This window comes from Amblyraja radiata, chromosome 47 (genome assembly GCF_010909765.2).
Source record: "Amblyraja radiata isolate CabotCenter1 chromosome 47, sAmbRad1.1.pri, whole genome shotgun sequence".
In the NCBI taxonomy this organism is placed as follows: Eukaryota; Metazoa; Chordata; class Chondrichthyes; order Rajiformes; family Rajidae; genus Amblyraja; species Amblyraja radiata.
In genome coordinates, this window is record NC_046002.1 from 5,768,615 (window position 1) to 5,790,983 (window position 22,369).

The 22,369-nt window shown below is 50.3% G+C and overlaps 1 protein-coding gene across 1 annotated transcript; it reads right to left on the reverse strand.

The window, feature by feature from the left end:
• Positions 1 to 1,494: 1,494 nt before the first annotated feature.
• Positions 1,495 to 22,240, reverse strand: ca14 (carbonic anhydrase 14). Its single transcript, XM_033015901.1, has 9 exons — positions 22,003 to 22,240; positions 19,930 to 19,950; positions 19,062 to 19,241; positions 17,394 to 17,536; positions 15,174 to 15,269; positions 11,762 to 11,828; positions 8,122 to 8,279; positions 4,111 to 4,237; positions 1,495 to 1,813 (listed from the first exon to the last, which is right to left on the reverse strand). Exons 1-9 carry the CDS (start codon positions 22,073 to 22,075, stop codon positions 1,743 to 1,745), a joined length of 936 nt encoding a protein of 311 aa, XP_032871792.1. The 5' UTR covers positions 22,076 to 22,240; the 3' UTR covers positions 1,495 to 1,742.
• Between the last annotated feature and the right edge of the window lie 129 nt (positions 22,241 to 22,369).

Genomic DNA, 22,369 nt, shown 5'->3' on the forward strand with positions numbered 1-22,369 from the left:
GATCAGGCTGGAGAATGGACGTTCCTTTCTCAAGTCAACCTCCATTTTGGCTCCTGGGTCCTCAAAATGGCTGCCAACCTTCGGGCGGCAGCATGAAAGCACGGTGGGAGGCCCTTCAACCCATCTTGCCCAGCCTATCCATATCCTCCAGCCCCTTGCCAGTCATGGAGTTGCCATTGGGGTCCTGGGAGAAGGTGAATGGTGAGCCCCACTCTGCCATGCTCCAAACCTTGGCCAAGGGCTGGGGTCCAAACTTCTAATCCTTCCCCCCCCCCCCTCCCCCAGACACATCCCTCCCTTTGGCCGAAAACAGCGAGGATCCAATCGGGCGAGGAGTAGGCGGCCTTTCGTTGGGTCCTCCCTTCAAAATGGCTGCCCCCGCGGTCCTGTGGCGTGTTGTGACCAAATGTGAAAAGGGGAACGTCATCTCCCGCGAGACCCTTTAAGAAGTAACGGATCAGCATCCAAACACTAAATCATGTCCTCCTGGGCTTCTGCGCCCAACCCCCTCGACATGAGGTTCAAATATGGCCGCAGGGCTGCCCTCGTGATTGCCTGAGAAAAATAATGACGTGCAGACACCAGTTGACTGAATTCTGTGTCAGAAAGTGCTCAGTGGAGCGTTTAATATCTCACTACAAATACACGGACGATATTTTTTTTTGCAATGTTGTCGGACTATGTTTTATTTGCTTTGCGCGCGGGCGTGCGTGCATGCGTCGGCCATTGTTGCCGCTTCCTCGAGAAGGAGCAGTTCCCTCCCACGACCCAACGACGTTGAGGTTTGCAGGTCCATAGACTGTCTGTTTCCACGTTCTGTCTAATTAAAACTTTAATTACACCGAGAGGTTTAGAGGGAAATGGGCCAAACGCGGGCAGGTGGGACTAGAGTTGATGGGGGGGCATCTCGGGTCGGCATGGGCGAGTTGGGTCGAAGGGCCTGTGTCAGAGCCGTGTGACTGAGTGTCGTCAATCGTGGGATTTGGGGTAAGGGAGGGTGGGGGGGGGGAGACAGAATGGGGGGTGGGGGTTGGAGTGCAATGGGTGTGTAGAGAGAGGGGGTTGGGGAGTCGAAGGCGAGGGGTGGAGTGGGGATGGGGGTGTGGAGGGGGGGAAGTCGAGTGGGGAGGGGGAGTCGAGTGGGGAGAGTGGGAGTGGGGTGGGGAGGAGGGTAGTGGAGGGGGGATTTGGAGTAGAGGAGTGGGGTTGGGGGGGAGTCGAATGGGGTAGGGGGGAGTGGAGTCGAGTGGGCAGGGGGGAGTCGAATGGAGCGAGTGGGAGTTGGATGGGGAGAGGGTAGCGGAGGGGGAGGGGAGAGTGGGTGGGGTGGAGGAGTGGGGGACTGGAATGGAGGGGGGAGGGGTGGTGGGAGAGGGTGGAGGGGAGTGTAGTGGAGGGGGGTTTGGAGTCATTTGGGGAGGGGGTGGGAGAAGGGGGAGGGGAGTGGAGTGGGGAGGGGGAGTTTGGTGTCGACTGGGGTGTGGGTGGAGGGGAGTGGGGGGGGGAGGTGTAGTGGAGGTGGAAAGGGAATGCAGAGAAGCAAAGCGGTAAGACGGAGGATGGGGAGGGGGTGGGGGGCAACATCTCTGATGGAAGACAAGCGAGACAAGCTTTGCCTGATCCACTGCCAGTCCCGGCCCCCCCCCCCCCCGCAACCCCACGAGAGGGCGGGAGATGGCTGGGCCTCCAGAGACGCGGAGAGTTACGGATCGGATGGGACGGGACGGGACGGAACCCACGGCTCAGTGCCGCATGTTGACGGACAGCATCTTCAGCAGCTTCCTCACCGCCCGGCGGAAGCTGATCGCCCAGCCTGCGGAACGACAAGAGGAAGGTGGCGGTCAGCCCGGGGTCACGCATCCACCGCGCCGACAGGACCCACCGGGTGGACGTGCCGAGCCTCAGCACATCCAAGGCAAGGCCCGGGTACCAGCCCTGCCACCCCTGCCACCGGGAAGAAAGCACAAGAGCCTGAAAACTGTAAAGTCCATGTTCAGGAACAGCTCCTTCCCTACAGCCGTCAGGCTATTAAACACGACAGCCTCCAAATAAGCTCTGAACCACATGGACTTGGGGGCATTGGTTTTGTGTTTTATAATGTATACGTGCATTTATGTGTATATATTATATATGTGTAGGAAAGAACTGCAGATGCTGGTTTAAATCGAAGGTAGACAAATGCTGGAGTAACTCAGCGGGACAGGCAGCATCTCTGGAGAGAAGGAATGGGTGACGTTTCGGAGCGAGACCCTTCTTCAGATGTTATATATATGTATGTATACGTGTGTGTATACACGTGTGTGTGTGTGTGTGTGTATACGTGTGTGTGAGTTGAGTTTATTGTCCCGTGTACCGAGGTACAGTGAAAATCTTTTGTTGCGTGCCAACCAGTCAGCCAAAAGACAACACATGATTACAATCGAGCCATTTAGTGTATAGATACAGTGTGTGTGTGTGTGTGTGTACTGTCGTTGTGTCCTTGGGCAAGACACTTCACCCACCTTTGCCTGTGTGTGAATGTGTGTGAGTGATTGGTGGTGGTCGGAGGGGCCGTAGGCGCAGATTGGCAGCCACGCTTCCATCAGTCTGCCCCAGGGCAGCTGTGGCTACAGAAGTAGCTTACCACCACCGAGTGTGACTGAGGAGTGAATGAATAATGCGATGTAAAGCGCCTTGAGTATTAGAAAGGCGCTATATAAATCCCATCCATTATTATTATTATTACCTTCTGCAATTGCATCTGCAGTTCTTTCACACTCACTCACTCACTCACTCACTCACTCACTCACTCACTCACTCTCTCTAACACTTTATCCTCTAAGACAGTCCGTCTGTCTATTTTTATTTGTTATATATTTATTGTCCCATTGAATGTATAGTTTGTTGTGGTTTTTATATTGTTTTTAGCTGTGTATAGGCGGGGAGGGGGGTGGAGGAAACTTTTAAATCTCTTCCCTGTACGGGGGACCTGACCTTTTCCCTGTCGGGTCTCCGTTGTCGTTGGGGCCTAGCACCGTGGAGCGGCCTCCAACCGGAACGACCCGGGGGCTCCAGTCGCGGAGCCTGCGGACTCATCATCGCGGGGCTGGCCGGCTTCGGAGCGTGGGAGAGCTGTGGTGGCACGCGGCTGCGACCCGACTACAGAGCGTCGGAGGCTCCAGCCGCAGGCCTGGTGGACGGTGACATCGGGAGCTTGCGGGTCCCTAGTGGGTGACCGCTTTTCGGAGCTCCCGCAACGGCAACTTCTCCCGCCCGAGTTGCAGGGTTGGGGGTGAACCGGAGCAGGGCCTGACATCGCTTTAACGGCCGCGGGACGTACCATCGCCTGCCGGGGGTTTTAACTTCGGGAGAAGAACACAACACAGGGGAGAGACAAGACTTTGCCTTCCATCACAGTGAGGAGGAGATTCACTGTGTTTAAGAAGGAACTGCAGATGCTGGAAAATCGAAGGTAGACTAAAGTGCTGGAGAAACTCAGCGGGTGTGTCTGCATCTATGGAGCGAAGGAAATAGGCAACGTTTCGGGCCGAAACCCTTCTTCAGACTATTTCCTTTGCTCCATAGATGCTGCTGCACCCGCTGAGTTTCTCCAGCACTTTTGTCAACCCAGGAGATTCGCTGTGATGGATGTTTGTGTAAATTGTGTGTCTTGGTTAGATCCACAATTCCGTGTCCCTCACCATCTTCCAGTCCCGCCTCAAGACCCATCTCTTCACCTCTGCCTATCCTTAGCCCCACGTCCCCGTCCCTTTTCATCTGTGCATTAATTGCCTCATACTGTGTTTTGTATTGAATTCTGTCTTTACTTTGTGTACTAGTCATGTCTCTACTATTTATTTCATTCCCCTTACATGTTTTTCCTCTACATGCTCAATTTTTGTAAGGTGTCCTTGAGACTCTTGAAAGGCGCCCATAAATAAAATTTATTATTATTATTATTATTATTGGTTCTTGTATAACTGCAGAAACCAAATTTCGTTGGAACTTCTTTTGAGGTTCAAATGACAATAAATTTGTATTGTATTATCCCGCCAAGCTTTCCATCCATGGAGACAACTCCAGCAGACGGTCGGTGGAGAGAGAGAGAGAGAGAGAGAGAGGGCTGCTTACCCACGACAAAAGATGCCTTCACCTTCCTGTTCCTGAGGGGCTGCACCTCCCGGCGGTTGTTGACCAGGGGTAGCCGTGGCAACGTGCCGGCGTGCGTGCGGAACACGCCCGTGCGCAGGGTCTTGAGCTGTGGGCGAGGTGGAAGTCATTTCTCAACAACTTTGGTGGAGCATAGAAACATAGAAAATAGGTGCAGGAGGAGGCCATTCGGCCCTTCGAGTCATTGTGATCAAGGCCCAATCAATAACCCGTGCCTGCCTTCTCCCCGTATCCCTTGACTCCACCAGCCCCTAGAGCTCTATCTAACTCTCTCTTAAATCCGTCCAGTGATTTGGCCTCCACTGCCCTCTGTGGCAGGGAATTCCACAAATACACAATTTGAGAACGTTTTTATCTCACCTCGGTCTTAAATGGCCTCCCCTTTATTCTAAGACTGTGTGGCCCCTGGTTCTGGACTCGCCCAACATTGGGAACATTTTTCCTGCATCTAGCTTGTCCAGTCCTTTTATCATTTTATATGTTTCTATAAGATCCCCCCTCACACTTCTAAACCCCAGTGAACACAAGCCCAGTCTTTTCAATCTTTCCTCATATGACAGTCCCACCATCCCAGGGATCAAGGTTAAATATCGGGTTTGGTTATGAAGAAAAACACCCACCTCTCTCCACACAGGCAGCTGGAAGGATCAGGAGAAGATTGCAGGTTCCTAACGCCAATGTTCCCAGCTGCATGCTGTCGCGATGGCCAGGGCTCAGGAGATGAGGACTAGTTGGTGTGCGAGGCCCCCTGGTTCTGGACTCGCCCAACATTGGGAACATTTTTCCTGCATCTAGCCTGTCCAGTCCTTTTATCATTTTATATGTTTCTATAAGACCCCCCCCCCCCATCCCATCCTTCTAAACTCCAGTGAATACAAGCCTAGTCTTTTCAATCTTTCCTCATATGACAGTCCTGCCATCCCAGGGATCAATCTCGTGAACCTACGCTAGCTACCTAGTTAGTCAGGATGTAGCCATCTAGCTGGCTCAATTGTGATCGTGTTTTGTCTTTCTGCTAACTGGTTAGCACGCTACAGGGCGACAGATGGCACAATGGGCTAAGTGTTCGGCTGGCAACCGGAAGGTAGCCGGTTCGAATCCCGCTTGGAGTGCATACTGTCGTCGTGTCCTTGGGCAAGACACTTCACCCACCTTTGCCTGTGTGTGAATGTGTGTGAGTGATTGGTGGTGGTCGGAGGGGCCGTAGGCGCAGATTGGCAGCCACGCTTCCGTCAGTCTGCCCCAGGGCAGCTGTGGCTACAGAAGTAGCTTACCACCACCGAGTGTGACTGAGGAGTGAATGAATAATGCGATGTAAAGCGCCTTGAGTATTAGAAAGGCGCTATATAAATCCCATCCATTATTATTATTATTACTACAGCCTTGGGTGATCAGCCATGATCATATTGAATGGTGGTGCAGGCTCGAAGGGCTGAATGGCCTCTACTCCTGCACCTATTTTCTATGTTTCACTGTACCTCGGTACATGAGGGGAGAAAGAATGATACGAGATTGCTACCTGGATTGGTGTAACAAGTTGTGGATTTGTGGAATTCCCTGCCCCAGAGGGCAGTGGAGGCCAAATCACTGGATGGATTTAAGAGTGAGTTGTTGTAAAGCTTCTGTTGTTGCTGTTGCTCATCTTGTATTGTTCCTTTACAGGTGCTCTCCCCCAAATCTACATTTACAGATGCCTTCTCTACTGCACCATTAGGTGCCCTCCCCTAATTCACCATTTAAAGGTGCCCTCCCCTAATTCACCATTTAAAGGTGCCCTCCCCTAATTCACCATTTAAAGGTGCCCTCCCCTAATTCACCATAATATAATTATAATAATATATCTTTTATTGTCATTGCACGTCAGTGCAACGAGATTTAGTGTGCAGCTCCACTGATGTACAAGAAAGGTAAATAAATACAATACATAAATAAGCAAGCTGAATTGATTGACGTGACCATCTGAGGGAGACTGTCCAAAGGGGGTGGGTGGGGGGGCACTCATTAGGGCCGGTTCAGAGCCGCTATAGCTCTTGGGATAAAACTGTTCCTGAGTCTGGAGGTTCGGGCGTAGAAGGCCTTGTAACGTCTGCCGGAGGGAAGTAGTTGAAACAGACCGTGGCAGGGGTGTGATGAGTCCTTATGGATGCTGAGGGCCTTCCTGAGGCACCGCGTGTGGTAGATGCCCTCCAAGGCTGGTAGCTCTGTCCCATTTAAAGGTGCCCTCCCCTAATTCACCATTTAAAGGTGCCCTCCCCTAATTCACCATTTAGGGTGCCCTCCCCTAAATGCCCTCCCCTAAATCCATATTTACAGGTGCCCTCCCCTAAATTCACCCTATTTCTAGGCACCCTCCCCTATATAGAAACATAGAAAATAGTTGCCCTTCGAGCCAGCTACCAAGTTATCCAGTATGTAGCCATCTAGCTAGTTATCTAGCTATCCAGCATGTAGCTCATAGCTAGCGACCCAGCTATCCAGTAGCTATCAGTCTAGCTATCCAATATGTAGCTCAGTCTAGCGAGCTATCTAGCCATCCAATACGTAGCTGTCCAGCTAACTACCTAGGTATCCAGTATATAGACATCCAACTCAGTATCCTCCTGTACCTGCCTTCTCTCCATACCCCCTGATCCCTTTAGCCACAAGGGCCACATCTAACTCCCTCTTAAATATAGCCAATGAACTGTGGCCTCAACTACCTTCTGTGGCAGAGTTCCAGAGATTCACCACTCTCTGTGTGAAAAATGTTTTTCTCATCTCGGTCCTAAAGGATTTCCCCTATATCCTTAAACTGTGACTGACCCCTTGTCCTGGACTTCCCCAACATCGGGAACAATCTTCCTGCATCCAGCCTGTCCAACCCCTTGAGAATTTTGAACGTTTCTATAAGATCCCCCCTCAATCTTCTAAATTCTAGCGAGTACAAGCCGAGTCTATCCAATCTTTCTTCATATGAAAGGCCTGACATCCCAGGAATCAGTCTGGTGAACCTTCTCTGTACTCCCTCTATGGCAAGAATGTCTTTCCTCAGATTAGGAGACCAAAACTGTACGCAATACTCCAGGTGTGGTCTCATCAAGACCCTGTACAACTGCAGTAGAACCTCCCTGCTCCTATACTCAAATTATTTTGCTGATATAGCCATCTAGCTAGCTATCCAGTATGTAGCCATCTAGCTATCCAGCATGTAGCTCATAGCTAGCGACCCAGCTATCCAGTAGCTATCTGTCTAGCTATCCAATATGTAGCTCAGTCTAGTGAGCTATCTAGCCATCCAATACATAGCTGTCCAGCTAACTACCTAGGTATCCAGTATAGCTAGCTAGAAACATGGAAAATAGGTGCAGGAGGAGGCCATTTGGCCCTTCGAGCCAGCACCGCCATTCATTGTGATCATGGCTGATCGTCCCCTATTAATAACCCTTGATTCCACCAGCCCCTAGAGTTCCATCCAACTCTCTCTTAAATCCATCCAGTGACTTGGCCTCCACTGCCCTCTGTGGCAGGGAATTCCACAAATTCACAACTTTCTGGGCGAAAAATATTTTTTCTCACCTCGGTCTTAAATGGCCTCCCCTTTATTCTAAGACTGTGTGTGGCCCCTGGTTCTGGACTCGCCCAACATTGGGAACATTTTTCCTGCATCTAGCTTGTCCAGTCCTTTTTATCATTTTATATGTTTCTATAAGATTCCCCCCCCCCCCTCCCCTCATCCTTCTAAACTCCAGTGAATACAAGCCTAGTCTTTTCAATCTTTCCTCATATGACAGCCACGCCATCCCAGGGATCCTACCACAGCCAGAGAGCGGCTGTCACCTTCAGACTATCTTTGATCGGTCATTACTGGCTTTACGTCCTGCGACAAATGTTATTCCGCTTAGGAGGATCTCTGGTCGGCAGGGACTGGGAGGGCCGAAGGGCCTGTTTCTCTATAAAGTCTCATGAGATGATGCCCGCTGGTTGCCCAGGTACCTGAGAGAGGGAGAGGAGAACTCTCCGGTGAAACACGATCCATCGCACGCTCTGGTAGCAAGGCGGAGTGGTCAGCGACCCCCGGTAGGTGAAATATTGATCCAGCCGTTTGGGCAGCAGCCCACGAACGGCAAAGGAAGGAATCTCCACCTCCTGACCTGCGCAACAAACCAGGAGAATAATAATAATAATAATACATTTTATTTATGGGCGCCTTTCAAGAGTCTCAAGGACACCTTACAAAAATTGAGCATGTAGAGGAAAAACATGTAAGGGGAATGAAATAAATAGTAGAGACATGACTAGTACACAAAGTAAAGACAGAATTCAATACAAAACACAGTATGAGGCAATTAATGCACAGATGAAAAGGGACGGGGACGTGGGGCTAAGGATAGGCAGAGGTGAAGAGATGGGTCTTGAGGCGGGACTGGAAGATGGTGAGGGACACGGAATTGCGGATCAGTTGGGGGAGGGAGTTCCAGAGCCTGGGAGCTGCCCTGGAGAAGGCTCTGTCCCCAAAACTGCGGAGGTTGGACTTGTGGATGGAGAGGAGACCGGCTGATGTGGATCTGAGGGACCGTGAGGGTTGGTAGGGGGAGAGGAGGTCAGTGAGATATGGGGGGGCCAGATGGTGGAGGGCTTTGTAGGTGAGGACCAGGATTTTGTAGGTGATCCGGTGAAAGATGGGAAGCCAGTGAAGTTATTTGAGGACGAGTGATGTGATGCCAGGATTTGGTGTGGGTGATGAGTCGGGCGGCTGCGTTCTGGACCAGTTGGAGTCGGTTGATGTAGGTGGAGCTGATGCCAAGGAGAAGTGAGTTGCAATAGTCCAGTCGGGAGGAGATGAAGGCATGGATGAGTCAGCAGCAGGCGGTGTGAGAGAGGGTCTGAGTTTGGCGATGTTGCGGAGATGAAAGAAGGAGGTTTTAATGACATGGCGGTTGTGAGGCTCAAGGGAGAGGGTGGAATCAAAGATCACGCCAAGGTTGCGGGCCTGGGGAGATGGGGAGACAGTGGTGCCGTCGATGGTGAGAGTGGGGTTATTGATTTTGCTGAGTGTGGCTTTGGAGCCTATGAGGAGGAATTCTGTCTTATCGCTGTTGAGTTTGAGGAAATTATGTTGCATCCAGGTTTTTATAGCTGACAAACAGGAGTTGATATGGGAGAGGGGGGGATTGTGGGGGGATTTGGTGCCGAGGTAAATCTGGGTGTCATCAGCGTAACAGTGGAAGTCCAGATTGAAGTGGCGGAGTATCTGACCAAGGGGGAGGATGTAGATGATGAAGAGGAGGGGGCCGAATACGGAGCCTTGGGGAACGCCTTGAGTGACTGCGGCTGTAGCAGAGGTGTGGTTGTGGAGAGAGATGAAGTGGGATCTGTTGGAAAGGTAGGAACGGAGCCAGCTGAGTGCAGAGCCTTCAATGCCGAGGTCTTTGAGTCTGGTGAGCAGGATGTTATGGTTCACTGTATCGAAGGCTGCGCTCAGGTCGAGGAGGATGAGGATGTTGAGGGAACCAGTGTCAGCAGAGGTGAGGAGGTCGTTGAGGACTTTGAGGAGAACCTGTAGCTAGCTGCCGAGCGCTGAAGAAAGGTCTCGATCCGAAACGTCCCCTATAGGGTGACAGGGTGAGCTGTTTTAAATATCTGGGAGTCCACATCTCTGAGGATATGACATGGACATCACACGCCTCAGCACTCGTGAGTAAGGCAAGGCAGCGCCTTTACCACCTCGGGCAATTGAGGAAATTCGGAGTGTCTCCGAGGATCCTCCAGTGCTTCTACTCAGCGGCTGTGGAAAGCATCTTGTCCGGAAATATTACCATCTGGTTTGGGAATTGCTCTGCCAAGGACAAGAAGGCTCTGCAGAGAGTAGTGCGTTCGGCCGAACACACTATGGGTACTTCACTCGCCCCCCCCCCTGCAGGAACTATACATCAGGAGGTGCAACTCCAGAGCCAATAAAATCATGGGAGACCCCTTCCACCCCTGCAATGGACGGACTGTTCCAGTTGCTACAGTCAGGCAAACGCCTCCGTTGATATGCCGTGAGAACGGAGAGGTTGAGAAGGAGTTTCTTCCCAGAGGCCATTCGGACTGTAAACTCCTATCTCACCAGGGACTAACTTTACTGAACGTTTGTTTCTTCCGCCCACAATATTTAATATGGAAAAGAATATGTGAATCTGTTACATGCTGTTTGTAGTTTGTTTGTTTGTCTTTTTGCACAAAGTCCGCGAGCATTGGCACTTTTCATTTCTCTGCCCATCTCATGTGTGTATGTGACGAATAGACTTGACTTGACTAGGAGATTGGACACGCTGGAGGCAGGAAACATGTTCCCGATGTTGGGGGGAGTCCAGAACCAGGGGCCACACACACAGTTTAAGAATAAGGGGTTAGGCCGTTGAGACAGGGGATGAGGAAACATTTTTTCACCCAGAGACAATAGACAATAGGTGCAGGAGTAGGCCCTTCGAGCCAGCACCGCCATTCAATGTGATCATGGCTGATCATCCCCAATCAGTACCCCGTTCCTGCCTTCAAAGAGAGTTGTGAATCTGTGGACTACATGTCAGCCCATTGCATTTAGCAGGAGTGGTCTATCTTGCTCCGCTATAGGATCTTTGCTTTTAACCTCTTGGAGTCCTGATCTCAAATAACGATGAGAAGGCCTACCAGGAGGAGGTGGCTGATCTGGCAATCTGGTGTCGGGACAACAGCCTCCTCTTGAATGTCATAGCAAAAGGATTTGTGTATAGGAGCAGGGAGGTTCTACTGCAGTTGTACAGGGTCTTGGTGAGACCACACCTGGAGTATTGCGTACAGTTTTGGTCTCCTAATCTGAGGAAAGACATTCTTGCCATAGAGGGAGTACAGAGAAGGTTCACCAGACTGATTCCTGGGATGTCAGGACTTTCATATGAAGAAAGACTGGATAGACTCGGTTTGTACTCGCTAGAATTTAGAAGATTGAGGGGGGATCTTATAGAAACTTACAAAATTCTTAAGGGGTTGGACAGGCTAGATGCAGGAAGATTGTTCCCGATGTTGGGGAAGTCCAGAACAAGGGGTCACAGCTTAAGGATAAGGGGGAAATCTTTTAGGACCGAGATGAGGAAAACATTTTTCTTTTCGCACAGAGAGTGGTGAATCTCTGGAATTCTCTGCCTCAGAAGGTAGTTGAGGCCACACAGTTCATTGGCTATATTTAAGAGGGAGTTAGATGTGGCCCTTGTGGCTAAAGGGATCAGGGGGTATGGAGAGAAGGCAGGTACAGGATACTGAGTTGGATGATTAGCCATGATCATATTGAATGGCGGTGCAGGCTCGAAGGGCCGAATGGCCTACTCCTGCACCTATTTTCTATGTTTTCTATGTCATAAAAACTAAGGAGATGATTGTGGATTTTAGAAGCGCACAACATCCGAGGAGATGTTATCTCCACACGCCACTGGAGGTAAAAGGGGCTGCTGTGGATAGGGTGAGCTGCTTTAACCGACCCTCTGTAAAATTGCCCCCTGCTGAGCAGGGAGTGAATGGTGAAGTGGGATAACATAGAACTAGTGTGTGTGTAGGGGCGATCGCTGGTCTCAAGTCTAAAGGAAAGGCCGAGAGACTTAGCTTGACGACACCTTACCTGCAAACGTAATGGATTCCAAGTGACTCAGGATATTTTCATAGGCTGGGTTTTTAAATTTCCCGACCTTAATTAAACAGAAAAATAGATGTACATGTTAGTATTGCACCACAGTATTTGTTGTTGCTCAGTAATACAGGAGCTTGTTTATTCATTTGTGGATTGCGGCTGTCACGAGCCAGCCCCCTTATTCTTAAACTGTGTGACCCCCCCCCCCCGCTTCTGGACTCCCCCCAACATCGGGAACATTTTTCCTGCACCTATCTCTTGAGTAACTCCACCCTAGAGAGCGGAGAGTGATCTGACACACTCCTGACTTAACTATGCCTAGTAGAGGGTGGAGAGGCCTTGGTGTGTCAATAGACAATAGGTGCAGGAGTAGGCCATTCGGCCCTTTAATGTGATCATGGCTAATCATCCTCCAATCAGTACCCCCGTTCCTGCCTTCTCCCCATATCCCCTGACTCCGCTATTTTTAAGAACCCTATCTAGCTCTCTCTTGCAAGTATCCAGAGAACCGGCCTCCACCGCCCTCTGAGGCAGAGAATTCCACGGACTCACCACTCTCTGTGAGAAAAAGGTGTGTCCTCACCTCCGTTCTAAATGGCTTACTCCTTATTATAGAGAATAGGTGCAGGAGGAGGCCATTCGGCCCTTCGAACCAGCACCGCCATTCAATGTGATCATGGCTGATCATCCCCAATCAGAACCCCCGTTCCTGCCTTCTCCCCATATCCCCTGACCCCGCTATCTTTAAGAGCCCTATCTAGCTCTCTTGGGCGGCCATCTTGAACCACCAGAGAACCGCCTCCACTGCCGGTTGGGCAGCCATCTTGAGTATTGGCGGCCATTTTGACAGACGTGAAGCTCACCGTTTGACCTGTTTCTACAAAATGTTAAATGGTCAGCTCGACATAGACTACAAAACCTACACTAAACCCAAACCAATTAGGAGCAGACGAGGGCATTCGATCCAATTTGTGATCCCAGCTACAAAGACAGATGTGTACAGCAATTCGTTCTTCCCCCGCACAATTAAAGCATGGAATAAACTCCACCAAACTATAGTTACCCAACCAGATGCAACTAAATTTAAAGTAGCTCTTTCTTCCCAATAACCCTTTCTGGCTTAAGTCCTCCCTCCACCACCTCCGGTTTAAATTCCATTTGGAATATTTTGGAGGACCAAGAAACCAAGGAGCCATCGTGAGCCACCATAGAACCGGCCTCCACCACCCTCTGAGGCAAAGAATCCCGCAGACATTCCCTTTGCACTTTGCCAGGAGGTGAATCATTTGACCACAGGACATCCGCCCTCCGACTTATTTTTAAATAGCTGTTTGGTCAGCAAAGAAATGATTGTATAATTTCTCCTTTTATAATGGTACCTGGAGCCCACAGCACAGTAAGTAATAATTAGTGTTATGTAATCTTCTTTACACGAACAATCCTATTATAGAAAAAGAAATCTCCAGTAGTAGACTTGTTTTCGAAGTAGCTATGACTAAAATAGTTTTGAAATGCCTTTATCATCATTACTTGTTTGCACAGCTTTCATTCATAGAAACATAGAAAGTAGGTGCAGGAGGAGGCCATTCGGCCCTTCGAGCCAGCACCGGCATTCCTTGTGATCATTGCTGATCATCCCTAATCAATAACCCGTGCCTGCCTTCTCCCCATGTCCCTTTATTCCACTAGCCCCTAACTCTCTCTTAAATCCATCCAGTGACTTGGCCTCCACTGCCCTCTGTGGCAGGGAATTCCAAAAATTCACAACTCTCTGGGTGAAAAAGGTTTTACTCACCTCAGTCTTAAATGGCCTCCCCCTTTATTCTAAGACTGTGTGTGGCCCCTGGTTCTGGACTCGCTGGAATCAGTTCGCACTGATTCATCTGTTCTATGTCTCTCTATATCCCTTGACTAGGAGATTGGACACGCTGGAGGCAGGAAACATGTTCCCGATGTTGGGGGAGTCCAGAACCAGGGGCCACACACACACAGTTTAAGAATAAGGGGTAAGTCATTTAGAACGGAGACGAGGAAACACTTTTTCTCACAGAGAGTTGTGAGTCTGTGGAATTCTCTGCCTCAGAGGGCGGTGGAGGTCGGTTCTCTGGATGCTTTCAAGAGAGAGCTAGATAGGGCTCTTAATGATAGCGGGGTCAGGGGATATGGGGAGAAGGCAGGAACGGGGTACTGATTGGGGATGATCAGCCATGATCACATTGAATGGCGGTGCTGGCTCGAAGGGCCGAATGGCCTACTCCTGCACCTATTGTCTATCTCCGGAGAGAAGGGAAGGGTCTCAACCTGAAACGTCGCCCATTCCTTCCCATCCAGAGATACTGCCTGTCCCGCTGAGTTACTCCAGCGTTTTGTGAATCAAGTCCGATCAAAGATAGTCTGAAGGTCCCCGATCAGGTTACCTGGAGGTGTATCATGAGAGGAATAGATCGGGTAGTCACACACAGAGTCTCTTGTCCACAGTAGGGGAATCGAGGACCAGAGGACATGGGTTTAAGGTGAAGGGGAAAAGATTTAATAGGAATCTGAGGGGTAACATTTTGGGTCGGAACCCTTCTTCAGGATGAGAGTCAGGAGAGAGGGAGACACAGAGATAAGGAAGGATGAGGTGTGAAAAAGACATCAAAGGGAGGAAGTTCAAGGAAGATGCAGAATAAATCATTGTTTATTGGGGACGTTGATGTGACCACATTTAGAATATTGTGTTCAGTTCTGGGCACCATGTTACAGGAAAGATATTGTCAATCTTGAAAAGGTTCAGAGAAGATTTACGAGGATGTTGCCGGGACTCGAGGGGCCTGAGCTACAGGGAGAGGTTGGGGCAGGGCTGGGACTCTATTCCATGGAGCGTAGGAGGATGAGGGGAGATCTTATAGAGGTGTACAAAATCATGAGAGGAATAGATCGGGTAGATGCACAGAGTCTTTTACTCAAGAGTGGGGAAATCGAGGAAAGAGGACATAGGTTCAAGGTGAAGGGGAAGATTTAAAGGGGAACTTTTCACACACAGGGTGGTGGGTGTATGGAACGAGCTGCCAGAGGAGGTAGTGAGGCTGGGACTATCCCATCGTTTAAGAAACAGTTGGACAGGTACATGGATAGTCTGAAGAAGGGTTTTGGCCCGAAATGTTGCCTATTATTCAGTCTGAAGAAGGGCTTCGGCCCGAAACGTTGCCTATTTCCTTCGCTCCATAGATGCTGCCGCACCCGCTGAGTTTCTCCAGCACTTTTGTCCACCAGGTACATGGATAGGACAGGCTTGGAGGGATATGGGCCAAACGCAGGCAGGTGGGACTAGTGTAAATGGGGCATGTTGGCCAGTGTGGGCGAGTTGGGCCGAAGGGCCTGTTTCCACACTGTATCACTCTATGACTCTCGATGGCCTCACCTCCAGCAGAATCGCCAGGACTGCCAGCCCGTTTGGCTTCCTCATGGCTTCCGACACATTCCGATATTTATCCGAGTTGTAAAGAACCACGTGAAGCTGGAAAATAAACCAAACTATGATCAGGCCTCAGTTGGGATAGTCCCAGCCTCAACTACCTCCTCCGGCAGCTCGTTCCATACACCCACCACCCTCTGTGTGGTAAAAGTTACCCCTCAGATTCCTATTAAATCTTTTCCCCTTCACCTTGAACCCATGTCCTCTGGTCCTCGATTCCCCTACTCTGGGCAAGAGACTCTACCCGATCTATTCCTCTCATGATTTTGGACATCTTTGATGTCTCATTTTCACACCATACCCTTCCATATCTCCCGATTCCCTCTCCTCTGACTCTCAGCCTGGTATTGGTGGAAATGTGTCGTCCTCGATAACAATCAGCACGGGAGCACCTCAGGGCTGCGTGCTCAGCCCCCTGCTGTACTCACTCTATACTCATGACTGCGTAGCCGGTCATAGTGCGAAATCCATCATCAAGTTCGCCGACGACACCACTGTTGTGGGGCGTATCACTGATGGGGATGAGTCAGAGTATGGAAGAGAGATCGAGCAACTGTCCATATGGTGCCAGCACAATAACCTGGTCCTCAACACCAGCAAAACCAAGGAACTGATTGTGGACTTTGGAAGGAGTAGGGTGGGTACCCACAGCCCCGTTTATATCAACGGGTCGATGGTGAAAAGGGTCAAGAGCTTCAAATTCCTGGGCGTGCACATCTCTGAAGATCTCTCCTGGTCCCAGAACACTGATGCAATTATAAAGAAAGCACATCAGCACCTCTACTTCCTGAGAAGTTTACGGAGAGTCGGAATGTCAAGGAGGACTCTCTCGAACTTCTACAGGTGCACAGTGGAGAGCATGCTGACCGGTTGCATCGTGGCTTGGTTCGGCAACTTGAGTGCCCAGGAGCGGAAAAGGCTGCAAAAAGTTGTGACCCCTGCCCAGTCCATCATCGGCTCTGACCTCCCCACCATCGAAGGGATCTATCGCAGTCGCTGCCTCAAAAAGGCTGGCAGCATCATCAAGGACCCACACCATCCTGGCCACACACTCATCTCTCCGCTGCCTTCAGGTAGAAGGTACAGGAGCCTGAAATCTGCAACATCCAGGTTCAGGAATAGCTACTTCCCCACAGCCATCAGACTATTAAACTCAACTCAAACAAAACTCTGAACATTAATAGCCTATTGCACTATATCTGGTTATTTATGTGTGTATATGTGTATATATATATATATATATTCAATGGTATATGGACACACTGATCTGTTCTGTACTTATTCATGCCTACTATATTCTGTTGTGCTGAAGCAAAGCAAGAATTTCATTGTCCTATCTGGGACACATGACAATAAATAGACAATAGGTGCAGGAGTAGAGGCCATTTGGCCCTTCGAGCCAGCACCGCCATTCAATGTGATCATGGCCGATCATCCCCAATCAGTACCCCGTTCCTGCCTTCTCCCCATATCCCCTGACTCCGCTATCTTTAAGAGCCCTATCTAGCTCTCTCTTGAAAGTATCCAGAGAAACGGCCTCCACCGCCCTCTGAGGCAGAGAATTCCACAGACTCACCACTCTCTGTGAGAAAAAGTGTTTCCTCGTCTCCGTTCTAAATGCCTTTTACCCCTTATTCTTAAACTGTGGCCCCTGGTTCTGGACTCCCCCAACATCGGGAACATGTTTCCTGCCTCTAGCGTGTTCAAACCCTTAACAATCTATATGTTTCAATAAGATATCCTCTCATCCTTCTAAACTCCAGAGTGTACAAGCCCAGCCCCTCCATTCTCTCAGCATATGACAGTCCCGCCATCCTGGGAATTAACCTGGTGAACCTAAGCTGCACTCCCTCAACTTATTGACAATAGACAATAGGTGCAGGAGTAGGCCATTCGGCCCTATGAGCCAGCACCGCCATTCAATGTGATCATGGCTGATCATGGCTGATCATCCCCAATCAGTACCCCGTTCCTGCCTTCTCCCCATATCCCCTGACTCCGCTATTTTTAAGAGCCCTATCTAGCTCTCTGTTGAAAGCATCCAGAGAACCGGCCTCTGAGGCAGGGAATTCAACTCTGTTGAATCTTGAATCAGACTGAAGAAGGGTCTCGACCCGAAACGTCTCTCCGGAGATGGTGGGAAGAGGGAAGAGGGAGGTTCCTTACCTCTGCCGAGGATCTCTGACCGTCGATGAGGTGTTCCGATCCACGCGGCCACTGTGAGCTACCCCAGTGCAGATGTAGCTGGGAGGCAGTGAACTGCCTGGGCAGGCTCGTGATAGCCAGGGTGGAGGGGAGACTCATCTGTACTGGGGCAGTGGGGACAAGATGGAGAGGGCGGGTTAGAAACTGGAGACATGATAACAACCCCCACCACCCCCTGCCCCTGTAACCCCCTCTGGACCTAATTTGAGGAAGGACATCCTTGTGATTAGAAACATAGAAATATAGGTGCAGGAGTAGGCCATTCGGCCCTTCGAGCCTGCACCGCCATTCAATATGATCATGGCTGATTATCCAACTCAGTATCCCATCCCTGCCTTCTCTCCATACCCCCTGATCCCTTTAGCCACAAGGGCCACATCTAACTCCCTCTTAAATATAGCCAATGGACTGTGGCCTCAACTACCTTCTGTGGCAGAGAGTTCCCGAGATTCACCACTCTCTGTGTGAAAAATGCTTTTCTCATCTCGGTCACAAAGGATTTCCCCCTTATCCTTAAACTGTGACCCCTTGTCCTGGACTTCCCCAACATCGGGAACAATCTTCCTGCATCTAGCCTGTCCAACCCCTTAAGAATTTTGTACGTTTCTATAAGATCCCCCCCTCAATCTCCTAAATTCTAGCGAGTACAAGCTGATCCGATTGAGGCAGTGCAGCGTAGGTTCACGAGGTCGATCCCAGGGATGGCGGTGTAAATTGTCAAGAGGGTGTTAGGAGGTTGCAGGGTGACCTGGACAGGTTGAGTGAGTGGGCAGATGTGGCAGATGCAGCATAATATAGATAAATGTGAGGTTATCCACTTTGGCGGCAAAAACAAGGGGGCAGATTATTATCTCAATGGGGTTAGGTTAGGTAAGGGGGGAGGTGCAGCGAGACCTGGGTGTCCTTGTACACCGGTCACTGAAAGTTGGCTTGCAGGTACAGCAGTGAAGAAAGCTAATGGAATGTTGGCCTTCATAACAAGAGGATTTCAGTATAGGAGTAGAGAGGTTCTTCTGCAGTTGTACAGGGCTCTGGTGAGACCACATCTGGAGTATTGCGTACAGTTTTGGTCTCCTAATTTGAGGAAGGACATCCTTGTGATTGAGGGAGTGCAGCGTAGGTTCACGAGATCGATCCCTGGGATGGCGGGACTGTCATATGAGGAAAGATTGAAAAGACTGGGCTTGTATTCACTGGAGTTTAGAAGGATGAGGGGGGAGGGGGGGGGGATCTTATAGAAACATATAAAATTATAAAAGGACTGGACAAGCGAGATGCAGGAAAAATGTTCCCAATGTTGGGTGAGTCCAGAACCAGGGGCCACACACAGTCTTAGAATAAAGGGGAGGCCATTTAAGACTGAGGTGGGAAAAATACTTTTTCACCCAGAGAGTTGTGAATTTGTGGAATTCCCTGCCACAGAGGGCAGTGGAGGCCAAGTCACTGGATGGATTTAAGAGAGAGTTAGATAGAGGTCTAGGGGCTAGTGGAATCAAGGGGTATGGGGAGAAGGCAGGCACGGGTTATTGATTGGGGACGATCAGCCATGATCACAATGAATGGCGGTGCTGGCTCGAAGGACCGAATGGCCTCCTCCTGCGTCTATTGTCAAGGGGGTGAGGTCCTTACCAGTGTGGCCGTTGTTGCGGAGGGTGTACGTGGGTCCGGGCCGGGCGGTGAAGCCCTTCAGACGCACGGGCTTCAGCGTGGGGTCAAAGTGGGCGTCTTGTGAGCGGATGTTCACGGGAGACTGGGCTTCCTTCCCGCAGTGCTCGAACTCTTCCCGCCAGTGGCCACCTCCCAGAGACCCTGGAGAGAGAGAGAGGAGAGGAGAGGAGAGGAGAGGAGAGGAGAGGAGAGGAGAGGAGAGGAGAGGAGAGGAGAGGAGAGGAGAGGAGAGGAGAGGAGAGGAGAGGAGAGAGAGGAGGAGGAGGGAAGAGAGAGGAGAGGGAGAGGAGGAGAGGGTGAGAAAGAGGAGGAGAGAGGGGAGAGAGGAGAGGAGGGAGAGAGAAGGAAAAGGAGAGAGGAGGAGAGATGGAGCGAGAAAGAGAAAGGAGGAGAGAGGGAGGAGAGAGAGAGGAGGAGTGAGGGAGAGAGAGAGAAAGGAGGGAGGAGAGAGGGAGAGAAAGGAGGAGAGATAGAGGAAGGAGAGGAGAGAGGGAGAGGAGAGAGTGAGAGAAGAGAGGAGAGGGAGAGGAGGAGAGATAGAGAGAGGAAGGAGGAGAGGGGAGAGAGATGGAGGAGAGGGAGAGGAGGAGAGAGGGAGCGAGAAAGAGAAAGGAGGGAGGAGGGAGAGGAGGAGAGAGAGGAGAGGAGGAAAAGGAGAGAGAGAGAGAGAAGAGACACAGGAGAGGGAGGAGGGAGGAGAGGGGAGAGACCCATCACACACACACACACACACACACAGACTCTCCCGGGACTCAGACACACACAGTCGGTGCTTTAAGGATAGAAAAATAAAGAGAAACAGAATGATGGATGTTGCATTGAAACTTACCATCATATTCCCAATGGTTTGCTGTAAGAAGAAAAAAAGAATTAGCTCCATAAAACCAAACTAATCGAGTTCCAGCTACAGCATTAAGGGGCCGAGTTAGTCCTGAACTACAGGGAGAGGTTGGGGCAGGGCTGGGACTCTATTCCCTGGAGCGCAGGAGGATGAGGGGCGACCTTGTAGAGTTTCAGTTACAATTCAGTTTATTGTCACGTGTACCGAGGTACAGTGAAAAGCTTTTGCCGCCAGAGGGAAAACATAGAAACATAGAAAATAGGTGCAGGAGTAGAGGCCATTCAGCCCTTCGATCCTGCACCACCATTCAATGTGATCATGGCTGATCATCCACAATCAGTACCCCGTTCCTGCCTTCTCCCCATATCCCCTGACTCCGCTATTTTTAAGAGCCCTATCTAGCTCTCTCTTGAAAGCATCCAGAGAACCTGCCTCCACCGCCCTCTGAGGCAGAGAATTCACCACTCTCTGTGAGAAAAAGTGTTTCCTCATCTCCGTTCTAAATGGCTTACTCCTTATTCTTAAACTGTGGCCCCTGGTTCTGGACTCCCCCAACATCGGGAACATGTTTCCTGCCTCTAACGTGTCCAAGCCCTTAACAATCTTATATGTTTCAATGAGATCTCCTCTCATCCTTCTAAACTCCAGAGTGTACAAGCCCAGCCGCTCCATTCTCTCAGCGTATGACAGTCCCGCCATCCCGGGAATTAACCTGGAGAACCTACGCTGGGCTCCCTCAATAACAAGAATGTCCTTCCTCAAATTAGGGGACCAAAACTGCACACAATACTCCAGGCGTGGTCTCACTAGGGCCCTGTACTACTGCAGAAGGACCTCTTTGCTCCTTATACTCCTCCCGCCATCCCTGGAATTAACCTTGTAACCGGTGAAAACCCACGCAGGTCACGGGGAGAGAACGTGCAAACTCCGTACAGACAGCACCCGTAGTCGGGATCGAACCCGGGTCTCCGGCGCTGTGAGGTTGCGATTCTACCGTTGCGCCCTTATCCCGTATATCTGTACACTGTGGACGGCCCGATTGTAATCATGTATTGTCTTTCCGCTGACTGGTTAGCACGCAACACAAAAAGCTTTTCACTGTACCTCGACTTTAATCTAAACTAAACCAAGGGACTTCAGTTGTGTGTGGGAAGGAACTGCAGATGCTGGTTTAAACCAAAGGTAGACATAGAAAGCTGGAGTAACTCAGCGGGACGGGCAGAGTCTCTGGAGAGAAGGAACGGGCGACGTTTTGGGTCGAGACCCTTCTCCAGAGCCCGGCATCTGCAGTTCCTTGTGGCTCATAGACATAGAAACATAGAAAATAGGTACCAGAGGAGGACATTCGGCCCTTCGAGCCAGCACCGCCATTCAATGTGATCATGGCTGATCGTCCCCAATCAATAACCTGTTCCTGCCTTCTCTCCATATCCCCTGACTCCGCTATCTTTAAGAGCCCTATCTAGCTCTCTCTTGAAAGCATCCAGAGAACCTGCCTCCACCGCCCTCTGAGGCAGAGAATTCCACAGACTCGCAACTCTCTGTGAGAAAAAGTGTTTCCTCGTCTCCGTTCTACATGGCTTACTCCTTATTCCTTATTATGATTGGGGACGATCGCGGCTGATCGTCCCCAATCAATAACCCGTGCCTGCCTTCTCCCCATATCCCTCGATTCCACTAGCCCCTAGAGCTCTATCTAACTCTCTCTTAAATCCATCCAGTGACTTGGCCTCCACTGCCCTCTGTGGCAGGGAATTCCACAAATTCACAACTCTCTGGGTGAAAAAGTTTTTTCTCACCTCCGTCTTAAATGGCCTCCCCTTTATTCTAAGACTGTGTGGCCCCTGGTTCTGGACTCCCCCACATTGGGAACATTTTTCCTGCTTCTAGCTTGTCCAGTCCTTTTATAATTTTATACATTTCTATAAGATCCCTCCCCTCATCCTTCTAAACTCCAGTGAACACAAGCCCAGTCTTTTCAATCTTTCCTCATATGACAGTCCCGCCATCCCAGGGATCAAGGTTAAATATTGGGTTTGGTTATGAAGGAAAAACACCCACCTCTCTCCACACAGGCAGCTGGAAGGATCAGGAGAAGATTGCAGGTTGCTAACGCCAATGTTCCCAGCTGCATGCTGTCGCGATGGCCAGGGCTCAGGAGATGAGGACTAGTTGGTGTGCGAGGCTCTGTGGATGGAAGTGTTGGCACTGTCTCCTGTCTCCACACCTCCCTGGCCAAAGGAAGCCTCTATCTCCAGCTCACCTCCTTAACCCAGCCCTGTCTTCTTAAGATGGAACTTCCCACTTAAGGTGGATTGCTCGAGGAACAGTGAAAAGCTTCATTGCTGTGTGTGTGTGCGTGTGTGTGTGTGTGTGTGTGTGCATGTGTGTGTGTGTGCATGTGTGAGTGTACGTGTGTGTGTACGTG

What these genes read in the sequence shown, in the direction of transcription:
- ca14 (XM_033015901.1), bottom strand. Translation starts at nt 22,075, where the DNA reads ATGCAGCTGGGAACATTGGCGTTAGCAACCTGCAATCTTCTCCTGATC. An exon ending in AAACCATTGGGAATATGATG is followed by an intron (nt 19,242 to 19,929) that starts GTAAGTTTCAAT and finishes CTCTCTCTCCAG; the next exon opens with GGTCTCTGGGAGGTGGCCAC. An exon ending in TTCTCCTCTCCCTCTCTCAG is followed by an intron (nt 4,238 to 8,121) that starts GTACCTGGGCAA and finishes CCTCGCCCACAG; the next exon opens with CTCAAGACCCTGCGCACGGG.